This window comes from Mesoplodon bidens (assembly GCF_964165515.1).
Source record: "Mesoplodon bidens genome assembly, chromosome: 6".
Lineage (NCBI taxonomy): Eukaryota > Metazoa > Chordata > Mammalia > Artiodactyla > Ziphiidae > Mesoplodon > Mesoplodon bidens.
In genome coordinates, this window is record NC_138162.1 from 52,935,038 (window position 1) to 52,951,195 (window position 16,158).

Consider the following 16,158-nt stretch of genomic DNA (forward strand, 5'->3'; position numbering starts at 1 on the left):
TTTGTTTACCATAACACCAATTTATTGTTTAAACAGCTATACAGGCAGACACCAATGAGGACAACCAACGAGATGAAGCTTTTCAGCCAATTCCAAGTAAGAACAAAATACTTCAATTAAAGGGATACATAAATACTTTCACACATTGTAGTGTCTACATGGTGATACTGTTTTCCTCAGTAAGGTATAGAATATGTAAGAAGGTAGCATGGTGGCTGACATCATGCCAGAGAGGACATTTACAGTTGTAAGAAAGTTATGTTTCCTAAACAGTGTTCTTCAATGACCACATTACAGATGACTATTTCCATCTCCCTGTTTTGTAACTTATATTCCTGAAACAGTAAACCAAATGAAGGAGTAGGCAAGTGAACAATATTTAGGATGCAGTTGTCTTAAATTGACAGACATTTTTAGAGCGGTTTTAAGCTTATAGAAAAATTGAGTAGAAAGTACAGAGTTCTCATATATTCCCCCTGCTCAGTTTCCCCTGTTATTAATATCTTTCATTCGTGTGGTGCATTTTTTTAACAATTTATGAGCTAATATTGATACATTGCTATTAACTAAAGTTCGTAGTTTACATTAGGGTCCACCCTTTGTGTTGTACAATTCTACGGGATTTTGACAAATGCATAATGTCTTGTGTCCACCATTACAATCATACCGAGTAGCTTCATTGACCTAAAAATCCCCTACGATCTACTTAGCCATCCCTTCCTTGCCCAACCCTTGGCAACTACTGATCTTTTCACTGTCTCTATAGTTTTGCCTTTTCCAGAAGGTCAAATCATTGGAAACATACAGTATGTATCCTTTTCAGATTGGCTTCTTTTGCTTAGTAATATGCATTTAGGTTTCCTCCATGTCTTTTTTTTTTTTTTTTTTTTTTTTTTTTGCGGTACAAGGGCCTCTCACCGCTGTGGCCTCTCCCGTTGCAGAGCACAGGCTCCGGACGCGCAGGCTCAGTGGCCATGGCTCACGGGCCCAGCCACTCCGCGGCATGTGGGATCTTCCCGGACCGGGCACGAACCCGTGTCCCCTGCATCGGCAGGCAGACTCTCAACCACTGCGCCACCAGGGAAGCCCCCTCCATGTCTTTTTGTGCCTTGATGGTTCACTTCTGTTCATCACGGAATAATATTCCATTGTATGGATGTACCAGTTTTTTTATCCATTCACCTGTTGAAGGACGTCTTGACTCTTTCCAAATTTTGGCAATAATGAATAAAGCTGCTAGAGACATGCACGTGTAGGTTTTTGTGTAGTCATAAGTTTTCAACTCATTCGGGTAAATATCAAGGATCGTGATTGCTGAATCATGTGGTAAGACTATGTTTAGATTTGTAAGAAACTACCAAACTGTCTTCCAAAGTGGCTGTACCATTTTGTATTCCCACCAGCAAGGAATGAAAGAATTCCTGCTCCTGAATGTAGTTTTCATTCATGGATTAATTTTATTTATATGAGTGAAAGAACTCCTGACTTGATGGAAGATTTCATAATGAGGCAATATATTAATTTTCCCCAATCCTCTGTCTTTCAAAAGGGCATTGAAAAAGAAATAACATCTGATAATACATCTAAGTCCTGTCACCTCAATTCTGTACTGGATTATTTGACCAGTACAGCCACTTGCCTTTCAGTGCATCAAGAAAACAGAGTCAGTCTTCTTTGTTTAGAAAAGTGATATACAGTAATGACAAATACTTTAGAAATATTTTGTGTTTTCAAGTAATTAAAATGAGCATCACTGATTTTCTATTACATATTGAGCACATACTACACTATACATACATTATTATGTCAGCCCTCACAGCAACTCCATGAAAGTTGGTATTATCTCCATTTTACAGATGAGGAAACTGAGGCTTAGAGGAAAAAAAAGCTGTCCAAACTTGTAATTAGCTTTTCTATAATTTCCAGTGGTTAGGAATTTCAAACCCTTCTCTAGTTTTGACCACCACCTTGATAAACAAAATGTACTATAAGCACACCTATTTACAAACACCCTTTTAAGGAGTAGCAAAGCAATTCAGGAGCACAGTCCATTTTAACATAATTTGTTTATTCCCAAAATAATCTCCCTCAAAGTCAAGATATCAGTCATTGACAACTGTGCACATTTCACTCCCCTGGGCCTAGGATTGCACTTTGACAATTACAAGTTTTTTAAATATCAGAGAGTTATATATGGGAGCTTGTCATTGCTTATTACCAAAATATCATTACCTAGAAAATCATGAAAACCCTTGGAACTTTTAGGTGGGAGGAGGTTGGGGGAAAGGGGAGAAATAGCAACATGCTTATTTAAAGTCACCATTAAATGCCTATTAAGTCAGACATATATTCAGGAAGATATAAAATTTGGCAGTAAAGATATATTTTCATTACTTTAGGAAAAAGACTTTTGACGTTTCTGGATCCAGACATGATTTTTATTATATAATGTATTTTAGAAAGTTAACTAAATTTCCATTTCTTTAACATCAAGTACACTAGATTTGATCACAGTAATAAAATGTCAAATTCAGTTCTTTTTTAAAAAATAAATTTATTTATTTTATTTATTTTTGGCTGTGTTGGGTCTTCGTTGCTGCATGCGGGCTTTCTCTAGTTGCGGTGAGTGGGGGCTGCTCTTCATTGTTGTGCACGGGCTTCTCATTGCAGTGGCTTCTGTTGTGGAGCACAGGCTCTAGGCGCGTGGGCTTCAGTAGCTGTGGCATGCAGGCTCAGTAGTTGTGGCTTGCGGACTCCAGAGCTCAGGCTCAGTAGTTGTGGTGCATGGGCTTAGTTGCTCCATGACATGTGGGATCTTCCAGGACCAGGGCTTGAACCCATGTCCCTTGCATTGGCAGGCAGATTCTTAACCACTATACCACCAGGGAAGCCCGCAAATTCAGTTCTTAAGCCTTGTGGAGAAAGCATTGTAATACATCATCCTTTTAGCTTAAAAGAAAGTCAATGCATGTCCCAACAGTAGAATTGCATCTTTCTCTCTTGAAGGACTAATCCCTTGTGTGTAATTTCATCACTTTTTTTTTTTTTTTTTTGCGGTACGCGGGCCTCTCACTGTTGTGGCCTCTCCCGTTGCGGAGCACAGGCTCCGGATGCGCAGGCTCAGCGGCCATGGCTCACGGGCCCAGCCGCTCCGCGGCATATGGGATCCTCCCGGACCGGGGCACGAACCCGTATACCCTGCATCGGCAGGCGGACTCTCAACCACTGCGCCACCAGGGAGGCCCCATCACATTTTTAATAGTAATCTCTTCAGTCTTGAATTGTTATTATTATTATTATTATTCAGGGAGGAAGTCTGATACATATTTTAACATCTGGTAACCTGGGTTTGATACCAAATTTTGCCACTTATTAGCTATGTACCAAGGGCAAATCCATAAACTTCTGTGATCCTGGAAAATGGAGCAAAGGACAGCTCCCCCATGATTGCTGTGAAGGGGAAAGGTAAAAAAGTTAAGAGTACTTGGCTGTAGGGAGTGGCCTATAGCCTTCTCCTTTGCATTGCATGAGGGTAGTGGGGAGAACTCTGTGAAGACTGCGGGTGGTGAAGGCTTCTCTTCAGTTGCTTTGCGATCCTTATTCCTCCAGGAAAACATGCTGAGCAGAGTCACTCTTTCCCATTGCATTTTCTTTCTTTTCTCTCAGACTCTGATGTGAATGCTACAGATAAAGACAACCTGGCAGAAGTTAAGAAAGCCAAATTAAGGTTAATTCTGGGCATCTCGTTGACGAGCCTCTTCCTTTTTGCCATCCTCTTGGCAGTCAGTTGTACCGTGCTGTACAAAGTGAAGATAAAGAAGTAAGTCTACAGACCTCTGGAGTCTTTAAAACACGTGAGAGGAAACACCCACTCTGCTCTCTTTAGTCGAGTGCTAGGCAAACGTGACTCCCAAGTTTATAAGGTATTCATTTTGGCTCCATTTCCCCTATTTGGAAAGGAGCATGGGGCTGTCTCTCAGGGAATATCCCACTTGGACTTTTTCCCAATATTTTAAATAGTCATCTAGAGATAGTAACAACCCTAGTCAATTGGAAAGGGTATAGAGAATCTAGAAATGCATTCTTTTTTAATAGCCTTGAAACAAAAGGGCTATGACCTCTGTTCTAAACAGCACATCTGTGTAGGGTCTAACATTTTTCATTCATTTTTATATAGTGTTATAATAAATAGCTAATATATTGGACAGAATTCATATATCACTTTAAGATGCTTTTCTAAGCCAAGCTGCAAACGTACACAATTAAAAACAATTTTTGATGTATGTTTTTTTTTTCAGATGTAAAAAAGCTCTTCAGTCTGGTGAAGACTCTGTCGACCCAGAGCAGGAACCTCTTTATAACTGATCCATGAGAAGGCGTATCAACACATCTTTTTCTAAGAGTACTGACAGCAGCACATTTTGGGGCACCACTTCTTCAGAATTAAGGAAATCAGACACAAGGTCAAAATCTAGGACAACGGACGTGGTTTCCACAGGCTCAGATGAGACAGGCATGAATGATGAGTCAGACTTAATTCAGAGTGAGGAACAAAGACAAACCCACTGATGAATAGACAACTTTAATTTTTTTTGTCATAAAAAATATGTTGGTGCCACTCATGTTATGATTTGGAAACTCTGTTGAGACCTTTAAATTTTCTGGTGTTTTAAAAGGAGGGCAGGGCTTCCCTGGTGGCGTAGTGGTTGAGAGTCCGCCTGCCGATGCAGGGGACACGGGTTCGTGCCCCGGTCCAGGAAGATCCCACATGCCGCAGAGCGGCTGGGCCCGTGAGCCATGGCCGCTGAGCCTGCGCTTCCGGAGCTCCGCAACGGGAGAGGCCACAAAAGTGAGGCCCGCGTAACGCAAAAAAAAAAAAAAAAAGGAGGGCATATTCGATTAAAAAATCTCTCAGCTATAAAAACCATTCAATGGAAAAAAATAGAAGGAAATAACTTAAGGTGTGGAAAACTTCATCAAGTAAAAATAATCCTGGAAAGTGACTTAAGGAAAGTATTCATTCTAGGCTGGTTCTTTTTAAAATGAGAACATTTAGTTTTTTACCTTACTTGGGGGCATTTTGAGGACTTTCAGGGTAATCACTACTAACTACGCCCCTCCCCACCACCAAAGCAAGAAAAACACACCTGTTCATGTTTTACTGGCAAAACAGGTGTGCCGTATCAAGAGACAAAACTAGCACTAGAGACTCTTAGCATTCTTCAATTGTTTCCAAGTCATCAGGGTCCTCTCATAGGACAGTAAGATTTAGGACCTTCTAAAGTATCCATAACCATTTGAGATAACATTGTTTTTCAGAAGAAAAGAAAGGAAGGAGGGATCCCAGCATGTAATTTCCTAGAGGGGGATCCATGGACCCTGAATCTTTTAGAGCTGGAGGACCCTTCCTTCTCTCTTCCCCCCAGCACCCAGGCTCTGTATGTGCTACTGGAAGAAAAGCAAACATCTCAAAGACTAATTGAAGTTATCAGTGACTTATGAACCTATCTATCCTAGGAGTATTTCAGTTTACAAAGAAGAACAATGGAATAGGGAACTGTTTCCCTTTTAGGAATCAGTTTCAACTGGAAGGATTTTAGGGACATGTACCAGGTCCTTTGTGGATATGTGTTGATGATGGGAAGGGGAAGAACTTGTCCTCCTCAATTCTCACCTACTTTATGCTAGGCACTTTGGTACATTACAGCACACTGAATTCTACTACCCTATGAAAGGCAAGTTTATTTTACAGATCAAGAAAGGAGAACTCGGGTAAGTCAGATACCTTGCCTAAGATCACCTGCTAGAGAGAAGCAAAGTTTAGATGTGCTTCACAGCTGAGGTTCTCTCCATGATCCATGAAGGTTAATAGCCAAACTTACTATAAGTCAAAGGATGTTGTTTAGGAGCAAGGTAGGCATCCACAAGGCAGGAGATTCCTTAATCCAAGGGTCCTTTCATCTCTGGGGAAATTGTTTTCCTTACCTGTAGGTTAGGTCTTTATGAACCTTCTTCCCCATGGAGGACAGACACACACTACACTCACCTGACGCAGCCCTACCATGCATTCTCTGGGTCATTCCCTCCCTCGTTATATTCTCCCCTGACGCCAGCCCCAAGCTCTCCATTGGCTGGGAAAGCTACGAAGCCCCGCCTTCGAGTAGCAACGGACTATATAAGGCGGTACCCTGGCTGGAGAAGAGGTAGTAGGGTGTGTGTTAAGCTCTGCCTGCTTTTCCCATCAGTGCACACAATTTTCGAAGCCAGAGGAGGTGGCCTTGAGCAGTAGCCCATGCTGCCCTCCGTGGGTTACTTCTGCCATTTTCCATGCCCTTTTGACAGCCCCCGGGGCCGGTGCCAGCGTTTGTGCTGCCAGTTCAGGCACCGGGAAACGCGGTGGGAACTGAGTTAGGCAGCTCGTTGCAGCAGCTTGGAGGTGCTCGGAGTGCAGCGGAGCCATGTTGAATCCATGGGTGAGAAAAGGCTTGTGGGAAGAATGTCAGGTGGGCTTGGGGAGGTGTTGGCTACCAACCGTTCCCACCTTTTTACTCCACCCACCCTTGGAAGGGACCACGAATTTTCTTGATTGGAAAGAGGTGTAAGGGTTGCTTTTGTCTCCAGGACTAATGTACTGTACCTTGAGAAAGTTACTCAATATGGCTTTACTATGCCTAAAAGGGCCAAAAGAGATGTTAACTATATATATATATATATATATATTTAATTGGTTTCTCATCCTCAGCATAACTTGCAGATACCATTGTAGGTAACATTGTAAAGTGCAGTCATGGTATTGGGGGCGGGGCATGAAGAATGTCAGGTAGTCTAGAAGTGAGGAGAGGGTCCTACATCCCAGGCTGGTGTGTGTGTGTATTGGGAGGGGGAGTGTCTTTTCATTTGTCCCCTGCTGACCCTCCATGCCATGACTAAACCTGGATTTCCTAAACAGGTTGTCTGGACCTCTGATGTGTTTGTTTCCTCTTAAAGGACAAAATAAAACCAGTTCCTTTTTAACTTGTTTCCCCCCATTCCGAAACACCCTTGCATTTCCCTTCTCTGATGCCCATAATCTGTCTCTTCCCCAGCCCTCAAAAAGGGCTGTTTACTCCCACCTACCTACTTAAGGGCAATTCCTATAGAGTGGCTATTATGGGCAAGAGGAAAACAAGCACTTGCCTTCGAACGAGGAACCAAGTTGTTAAGAGTTTGCAAGAGTAAATCTTCCCAGCATCGCACAGCCAGGTTCAGGAGCCTTAAGGGCTAGTCCTTACTCCCTCTTACTTCACCCCTCCCACGTCAAGTGTGTTCGACATATACTGAGCAGTGAGGGTGCTATGCAAGATCCTGTTTGAGGACGTTCTTCGAGAGCCTTTTGGGTGGTCACACAGTTTCTGAAACCGTGGAGCGGGGGCGTCCAAGAGACATTCGGGAAGATGGTTGGCTTAGGCTGGTCATCCGCAGAGAATCTCCGCCCCAGTACTGAGAAGCTGAGAGAGCTGAGAGAGCTCAGCTTCCAGGCCGGCTCTACGTGGGTGGCCACCCCGCCCCCAAGGCTCCGGAGGGGGAGAGTGGGGCGGGGCCAAAGTCACGTGGCCAGGGAGGCAGGGCGAGGAGTGTGCTGTGGGCCGGCGTGTGCGGACAGGTGATGCCAGCTCTTGGGAACGCGGGATCCTAGAAAGGCATGCACAGTAAGATGCACGTGCGTGGTCTTGTGTGGTTTTATCATCGCTTCCTGTCACCCATCCCAGTATGGTATTACTCTAAGGAGCTTCCTGTGCTCTGGGGAAAGGTGATGGGTGGGGTGGGACCCCGGTTGTGGCGAAGAGGATTTACAAGTCAGGAGGAGCTGTTTCCAATCACCTGTAGCCTGAGCGAAGGTTATAAGTGTGCCTCAGACTTCAAAATTTGCCCTCCAAATCCAGCTTCTGATGCAGCAAAGAAATTTTAAACTTCGGACATGGAGGTAAAGTACAGTTTTTTGTTTGTTTGTTTTGTTTTTTCAGTAGCACCCCAACGCACTGCTTAAATAGCCTTTCCTGAATCATGGCAACCAGATAAAACCCGGCTTATGCCAAAATGCAGTTCTAGCTGGTTACCCAGAGTTTACTCCCCTTTCCAAGTTTATTTAAAAAGAAATTAGATCCATTTGTTTATGTTTGGAACATAGGATAGTTCTCATTCTTGTGCCTGCTCTTCACCTTTTTCCTTCTCCATCAAAATGTCCTACACCTTTGTTACACACGTTGTTTTGGATTTCAATAGAGTTGATTTCTTAATAGAAAACAAATGATAAATTGAAAAGCGAGTGAGCCAGGAGAAAGCTCATTGTGTAAAGAGGAAGCACATGTGTGTTATCAAAACACGTAGGTTATCTACAATAAATTCAGAGTTTTAACGAGTATAATTTGGACGACATCTCATATCTGAAATTTCTTGTTGGGGAGAAGAGAGAAGTATGTAAATTATCCCATCATTGCCATAGGAAAGTATATCTTGGAAAGAAGGAAGAGGTGGAGATTTCCTTAGTAAAAAGTCAGGAAGGAGCTGCCAGGTATTGTGAAGAGCCATGACTAAGCAGCCTGATCTCTTGTCGCTGTCCTGGGTTTCCTCAGGAGTGTGGATCCAACTGGTCTGGAGTTTTATTTTTTTGATTTTTTTTAAGGTTTTTTTAATGGTTGGTTGTGGAAGGGTGTGTTTTGCTTAACTTGGTGTTTGAGGCATTCTGTAGAATATCAGGGACCTTAGAATGTTAAGAACCACTAAATTAAGAAAAGACTAATGTTTTAAAAAAACTTTCTTGTGACAGAGGAGATATATTGGTGTGTGAGTCTATGTACAGTTCTGTGTAAGAGGCATTTGGCTATTTGAACTATTACCAAATTGTCACTGCTTGGTAAATAATAAGGTGAATAGTGTATATCCAAACCATGTCATGTTTGACACAGTTCAATATGTATACACGTGGCCTATCCCACAGATGTATAGTTACTCTAGTAATAAGACACGAATGTACTTTAATCAGTCGTGGGAATGAGCTAGACATTTGAAAGACTTAATCAGTGATAGCTGTTGACATTCTCATTCCAGGAACTGACCTGTTAGTCAACAATTCCCTGCATTTAAGGCTGGGTTTGGAAAAGTTAATGTCCTTGGGATAGGAAACTCATTGTCCAGGATATTCTGGAGTCCACATTTCATCTTAAGTGATGTTTAAAGATAAACCCATCTTCCATTAACAACACTAGGCACAACTATGGAAGAATTGGAAAGAATCAACAAAGAAATCGAGTCAGTCAAGGCTGAGGTTGCAGAAAAGGGGAAGAGGGTCTCCAGGTTTACTTTAGCGCTTGAAGAGCTATCGCAAAGCCCCGCGGCCTCCTTGAGTGACACAAAAGTGAGACAAGGTTCTCCTGAAACTAGTCTGCTCCCAAAAGAACAGTGGAATGAACCGTCAAAGAGCAAAGAGAGTCAGCCTAGAAAGTACGTGATGGACCACAGATGTCCAGCAACTGACCTTGAGTATGATCCCTTGCTCAATTATTCTGCAGGGCTGCTTGGGGCATCTAAAGCAAAGCAGGGTAAGACTGACAGGCAGCACTTCTGGAAGAAATCTGTGGGTGGAAATTGCCACAAGTCCCTGGAGAGCCAAAGACCTTATGTTTCACCAATACGAATTAAAATAAATCTTCAAGATTCTGATGAAGATGACCTTGTTATGGATGTACCTCCAATCATTCCTACTTCTAAGAAATCTAAGCCATTTAGAGGCTTTAAATATCAGAATATGGATGAAAAGATACAAGTATTGCCCCCGGAGGAGAGAAATCTTCAGATCAGTGGTATGGAAGAGGAGAAGATAGATGAAACGCAACTAACCACACAAACAGATGATGACAGTAACAAGTTAGAACCACCAAAATCACACATGAAAACCTCACTAGATACTAAAACTAACATAAACTTACGTGGTGTTAAAAACCACATTTCTAAGATGGAAAGCTTCGATGGTGAGGAAAAGCATGTCTGTATTTCAGGAGAAAGTATAACTTGTGCACCTCTCAGTGACAAAGAAATACAGAAGGAAAGTCATAATGAAAGTTACCCAAAGAGCAGAAGACGTGTAAAAACAATTGATGATACTCAAAAAGAAGAAACTGAATGGCAATATTCACCAAGCCACCTCCGGTTCTGTTATTCAGACGATCATGTGAAAGACAAAGTTCTGAGAGTACAAGACGACAGTCAAGACTTCACTACTTTTGAAGACAACAGATTAGTTGAATTTGATTTTGATAAGGAATGTACTGAAGATGACACTCCTTCTGATTCTGATGACACTGTGAAGGAATGTCTTCGAATTTTCAGTAAGTTCACACGAAGCAAAGCTCATAAGGGAGAGACTGCTAAGCAGGTTGGTCACTTTTTTAAAAATCCTTTTCCTAAATCTAAAGGAGTTTCCCTTAAATATATATGCTCTATATTCTAAACCCTATAGAATATATATAACATCTATTATATATATTTCTAATACTTATGATTAATAATGTATTAAAATAAGGCAAAACCTTGGTAATTGGCCAGCCATCATGTCTTGCAGACTTGACGTTTTCCAGAGACCCTGGTATTAGGTACAGTAACTTATAGTTGATTTCCCAAATTAGAGGTATCTTTTATAGGAATCTATGCATGTCAGATTATCCAAATTAAATTATTTTTTCTGAATTATTTTTTAATAATTTGCCTAGTATTTTGTAGCTTGGATTCCTGTGGCTGTTCGGGAAACATAACTTTGCTTTTACTACACTGAAATTGGATGTCTTATCTTTTTCCCATTAGCCTTCAGGAAAGCAAATGGAATTAGATATGCAGTATTACCAAAACGTTTCTGGACCAAAAAGGAGAATTGCGCACACTGCCAAGTTTGATGTGAGTCATTTTGTTTCTCTTTCTATCGCACTTCCCACCCTCCCTGTCTCTCTCAGCAGGTTATGAAGTACCTACCTTGTCATTTCAAGCTTTAAGTATATTCCAGTACTTGTTATCCTATTATCCACTAGGGGGCACAAGTGGGCAGTCAATAAATTTATTGCCTACTTGTAAGCATTTTCTGAAACCTTCATTTTATCTAACGTTTTCATTAAAAGAAGGTATGTTGTTTTTGTATAACCTTTTAACTATAAATTAAAATGGTCAATCCTTATTATTTTCAGATTCTGTATTTGCAAATTTGCCTCTTCAGTAAAATTAATTTGTAACTTTAAAATCAAGACTCATGCTTCTGTGGTCCTCTGTACACAGGCGCAGTGGCCAAAAAATTGAATTGAATCGCCTGACATGCACGTTCCCAACTAAGGTTGAACAAGGCAACACTGACTTCTTGTTCAGCTGTCATACTGTTAACCAAGGTCCTTACCTGAGTCTGTCTGGTGCCATGTTTTCTGCATTTTTGTGTGTTTTGTTGGTGATTTTGTTATTTAAAATGGTCCCCAAGTATAGTGCTGTCTAGTGTTCCTTGGCGCAAGAAGGCTGTGCTGTGCCTTACAGAGAAAATGTGTGTTAAACAACTTTGTTCAGGCACGAGTTATTAGTGCTGTTGACCACAAATTCAGCGTTGATGAATCAGCATTATATACTAAATGAAGTATCTTTAAACAGAAACACGCATATAACAAGGTTATGTATTCATTGGTTGATGAAACTGCTGTGACCAGATACTCACCTGCACCTAGGAGTAATGGTTCAGTATTTTCTAATTCATTGTTTGCGGGACTCTATAGAACTTAACTAGCGTAAGTAAGGGGAATTGACTGTAGTTTTGCAAAGCAATTTGAACCTCTTGTAAATTTATATTATAAATGCTGAAGTTCTTTTATGACATGTAAAGGAACTGTACAAACACTGCAGCAAGTATTATTCCTTTAACACTTTTGTGTTAAAAAGTGCTATTTAACACAAACTTTATTTCTCTGCTCTAGTCTCTGTATTATTTTTACTTGGTACATACTGACAGCAGAATCTTCTGCATGGCATAAAAAGGCTTTATGCTTCCAAGTCGCAATTAAGACCCTGAATTCCAGTTCTTAACAGAATAGTTGAACGTCCTTGAGCAAATTACTTAATTTCTCTGTTTCATTTTCCATATCCGTGAAATGGAGATAGTGAATACCTGCACATCCCGGGGTCAGATATTATAGATATTTACTAAACTAGTTTCTCTCCCCTTCTCTCTTATGAAAAAAGTTTTTAGGAGGCTAACCTTGTTTCTCTTTAATTGCAAGTGATGTGGTGGTTAGTTTTCACATTACTGTGCTATATAACGTCCCCCCAAATTCTTACATTTAAATGATTGTCGGTTTCATCAGCAATTTTTAAAGAATACATTCTCACAAAAAGAAGTAACTGGGCAAAAGAAGATAAAGATTTTTATGATTTTAAAAATATGTTACCGGCCTTCCCTGGTGGTGCAGTGGTTGACAGTCCGCCTGCCGATGCAGGGGACACGGGTTCGTGCCCCGGTCGGGGAAGATCCCACATGCCGCGGAGCAGCTGGGCCCGTGAGCCATGGCCACTGAGCCTGCGCGTCTGGAGCCTGTGCTCCACAACGGGAGAGGCCACAACAGTGAGAGGCCCACGTACAGCAAAATATATATATATATATATGTTACCATATTGCCTTCTAGAAGGGTTGTGACAATTTACAGTCCTACACAGTGTTCCAGGGTTCCCTTCCCACAAACCTTACAAAAAATGGGTATTATCATTTTTTAAACCTGTAAATCAGAGTGAAATTTTATTTCCTTAGTTTATATTACATTTCTTTGGTTACTAGTGAAGCTGAACATTTTTTCATATGTTCCCTTCTTTTCTCATAATGAATGTTGCTGTGGAGAAGTCTGATGCTAGCCTGCTATTTCTCCCTGTATGGGTCACCTGATACGTCTGCCAGGTTACCTAATGGATTCTTTTCTTAACTTTGAATTTCAATAACTTCAGTAGGATATGTCTTATTACCACTTCTACCTGCATACAAAGTGTCATTATCTTATAAGATTTAATTTTCTCTCTTATTTCAAGAAAAAATGTCTCAAATCATATGCTTAAATTGTTGTTCAGTTTTATTATTTCAGTTTATTTCTGGGAATATTCCAATTATGTGTGTATCGGACTACATGTAGTATTGTGAATGGAGTCAATTCCAAAGAGCTTTTGTGCGAAAGGAAAGTGAAATTATCCATCTTATCCATTTTTAAAATCAGGATTTTTTTGTTTTATGTTGATGCTCTATAGGTTCCAACCAGTAAAGAGATCACTAGCCCATCCAGGGGACCGGTTCCACCATTAATTAGTCACACTGGAATCCTTCAGGCCCAGCAACAGGCAGTGCAGATAATGGCTGCCATTAAGGGTGGGCAGGCTTTTGTTGCTGCCACTTCAGAACAGAAAAAAAAAACATTTGCATGTCCAGCCTCTCAGACCCAAAGGAAAGCCTCAGGAGGTATGAGAAAATCTCTTTTTTAAGTCACTTATTTAATAAATGTGGTTTTACCTTATTTAAAAAATGTTTCTTATGAAGTCCATATATTCCCAATTATAGTTAAGTCAATCACCTAGAGCTTTACATGAAATAATACGATTAGCATGATATCTAAATCATTTATATTGTTTATCTCTATATGCTAGGCAATAAATGGTAGTATTTTGCATGCATTCTTACATGGAGCAAGTTGCTTTATAAATTATTTAAATTTGTTCTAGGTTATACTGGAGTTGGTTATTGGGACCCTTTTGTGTTAGCATTTTGTTTTCTTCCAGAAAAAAATATATATGTATATATATAGATCAAGCCTATAAATGAAGCATTGTGGAATTTTGAGTTGATGATTGAAATAAACTCATCATCTGAGACCAATGACATTAAAATTTACCTTCTCCTTTTTCTCTCGTTCATTTTAAACTTCTTAGAAAATTCATGTACATCAGACAGCCTTCATGTGGATGTAGTTCTTTCAAAGGAAAATCCAACTGCAAAGCCAAACAGATCACACATTCCTGTGAAAAGTATTGCTTCTTTTCCTGTAAAGGTACTATAAACTAAGTCTGAAGATAATAATTTTATTTCTAATTACCATCATATCCTACCCATATATAGAGCCCCTTGGAGAGTGGGTATATTCTTCTCTCTGAAGACCCCTAATTCAGATAAATGCCAAACCTATTGAAGAGAAATTTCAACCTTTTTTGGTTACCCTTAGATATAGTTATTTTCATATTTTCATGGGATGTGTGCCTGTGCGTCACTTTTGGTTAATTTGGTTTTCCTATCCTTGGAAACATTAGGCATTTTTTCAGACCTAAAATATCTGTAGCTATGATTAATTTAAGCTGCCTCAGAGTTTTTCAGAGAAAAGTTTTACATTGGAATATGCCTTTCAGGCCACATCCAGTGAGGGGTGTATATGTGTACATATGTGAGAGAGACAGGGAGACAGAGAGACAGACCTTTAGAAAATAATGCCCACTAGTAATATGATAGTACAACCTTTCCTCTTTAGTCAATTTTCCCCTACTTGTGGCAATGATGTGTTTTTTTTTTTTCTTTTTACCAAATATTCTTTAGCAGAAAACTACCGGTCAGTTTTAAGGCTTTGTCCCTCCTAAAAGTGAGGTAGATTAACTCATCCTAGAATTCTTAGTCTTTTTAAGTCTGTCGAAAGGAATGCTCACCTTGTTTCTAGCTGGGATCGTTTTAATATTGAATATGCAAAGATTGTCATAAATTTAAGTCCAAACATTTTTCTCAATGAAAAGGTAACTGAAAGGCATTGGGACATATATTTGTTTTAAGAATAGTAAGCTGGGACTTCCCTGGTGGTGCAGTGGTTAAGAATCCGCCTGCCAATGCAGGGGACACGGGTTCGAGCCCTAGTTCGGGAAGATCCCACATGCTGTGGAGCAACTAGGTCTGTGCGCCACAACTACTGAGCCCGCGTGCCTAGAGCCCGTGTTCCACAACAAGAGAAGCCACAGCAATCAGAAGCCTGCGCACCACGACAAAGAGTAGCCCCCGCTTGCCGCAACTAGAGAAAGCCCTCGTGCAGCAACGAAGACCCAATGCAGCCAAAAATAAATAAATAAATAAATTTATTTTTTAAAAAAAGAATAGTAAACTTCACACCTTCCTGTACGCTGATCAGAGGACCAAACCATGGTTCTAAGAATCTGGATGTGGAAACAGCAAAGGGATTAGATGAGTAATCAGATCAGCCTTAATAATGGTGGACATACAGGCAGCTGTCCCACGTCTCCCTTTTGTGAGTGTAGATAATTTATGCCTTGCATTTATTCTACTTCTGATGAATTTAAAATGAAATTATTTTTAAATTTAATTCTGGATATAAAACTTACCTAAGATAGTTATACTTTCATACACATAGTAGGAATGTTAAACAGAACACACATGTATTCTTCTTTTCTCTAATCAATTTTGTAGTTAACAAGATGTTGAAACATAAAGTGGCTCATCAGAAGAGGGCTGTAGGAGCATCAGAATCCTCGTCCAAAGTACCTGATGAAGTAAGACAACGTATGTCAACCTCTTTTTTGAGAAGTATTTGAGAGTTTATAAAACAGAGGATGAGGCTTTTAACAAGGTCAGTACTAAATAATGTAATTTATCTGAAAACACACACACACACACACACACACTCAGTAACTATTACTTTGACTAAAGAACTCATGAGGCACAACTAGCAAACAACTTTATTCAGTTTCTCTCCAGTACTTTTTTGAAGCCAGGCTGTAGACCTAGATTTTTCCTCCCTCTTGAATGACTTTTCTGGTCTTGATAATTTGTAAAAAGTACTCTGGTTACTTTTCTTTTTTAAAAAAATAATTAAACTCTTTATGTTGGAGATTCATCAGGTTTTTTTAAAAATTAATTTATTATTTATTTTTGGTTGCATTGGGTCTTTGTTGCTATGCGCGGGCTTTCTCTAGTTGCAGCGAGTGGGGGCTACTCTTCATTGCGGTGTGCAGGCTTCTCATTGTGGTGGCTTCTCTTGTTGTGGAGCACGGGCTCTAGGTGCACAGGCTTCAGTAGTTGTGGCACATGGGCTCAGTAGTTGTGGCTCATGAACTCTAGAGCACAGGCTCCATAGT

At 40.4% G+C, this 16,158-nt stretch overlaps 1 protein-coding gene across 5 annotated transcripts in view; it reads left to right on the forward strand.

Annotated features, from left to right (window-relative positions):
• The first annotated feature begins 3,599 nt into the window (after positions 1 to 3,599).
• The window catches only part of LOC308619474 (uncharacterized protein), a 47,898-nt gene continuing 35,339 nt past the window's right edge, over positions 3,600 to 16,158 (forward strand). For 4 of the 5 annotated variants that reach the window (XR_014016187.1, XR_014016188.1, XR_014016189.1 and 1 more), the window contains exons 1-5: positions 3,600 to 3,820; positions 4,299 to 10,411; positions 10,837 to 10,926; positions 13,288 to 13,495; positions 13,963 to 14,081. Coding sequence is in view for 2 of the 5 variants with exons in the window: in XM_081238307.1 (XP_081094433.1) it covers positions 9,254 to 10,411; positions 10,837 to 10,926; positions 13,288 to 13,495; positions 13,963 to 14,081 (1,575 nt within the window). In the remaining 3 variants the exon portion in view is untranslated. Of the gene's footprint in view, positions 3,821 to 4,298; positions 10,412 to 10,836; positions 10,927 to 13,287; positions 13,496 to 13,962; positions 14,082 to 15,490; positions 15,646 to 16,158 lie in introns of those variants that run through there. The other variant, XM_081238308.1, reaches the window with a different exon arrangement.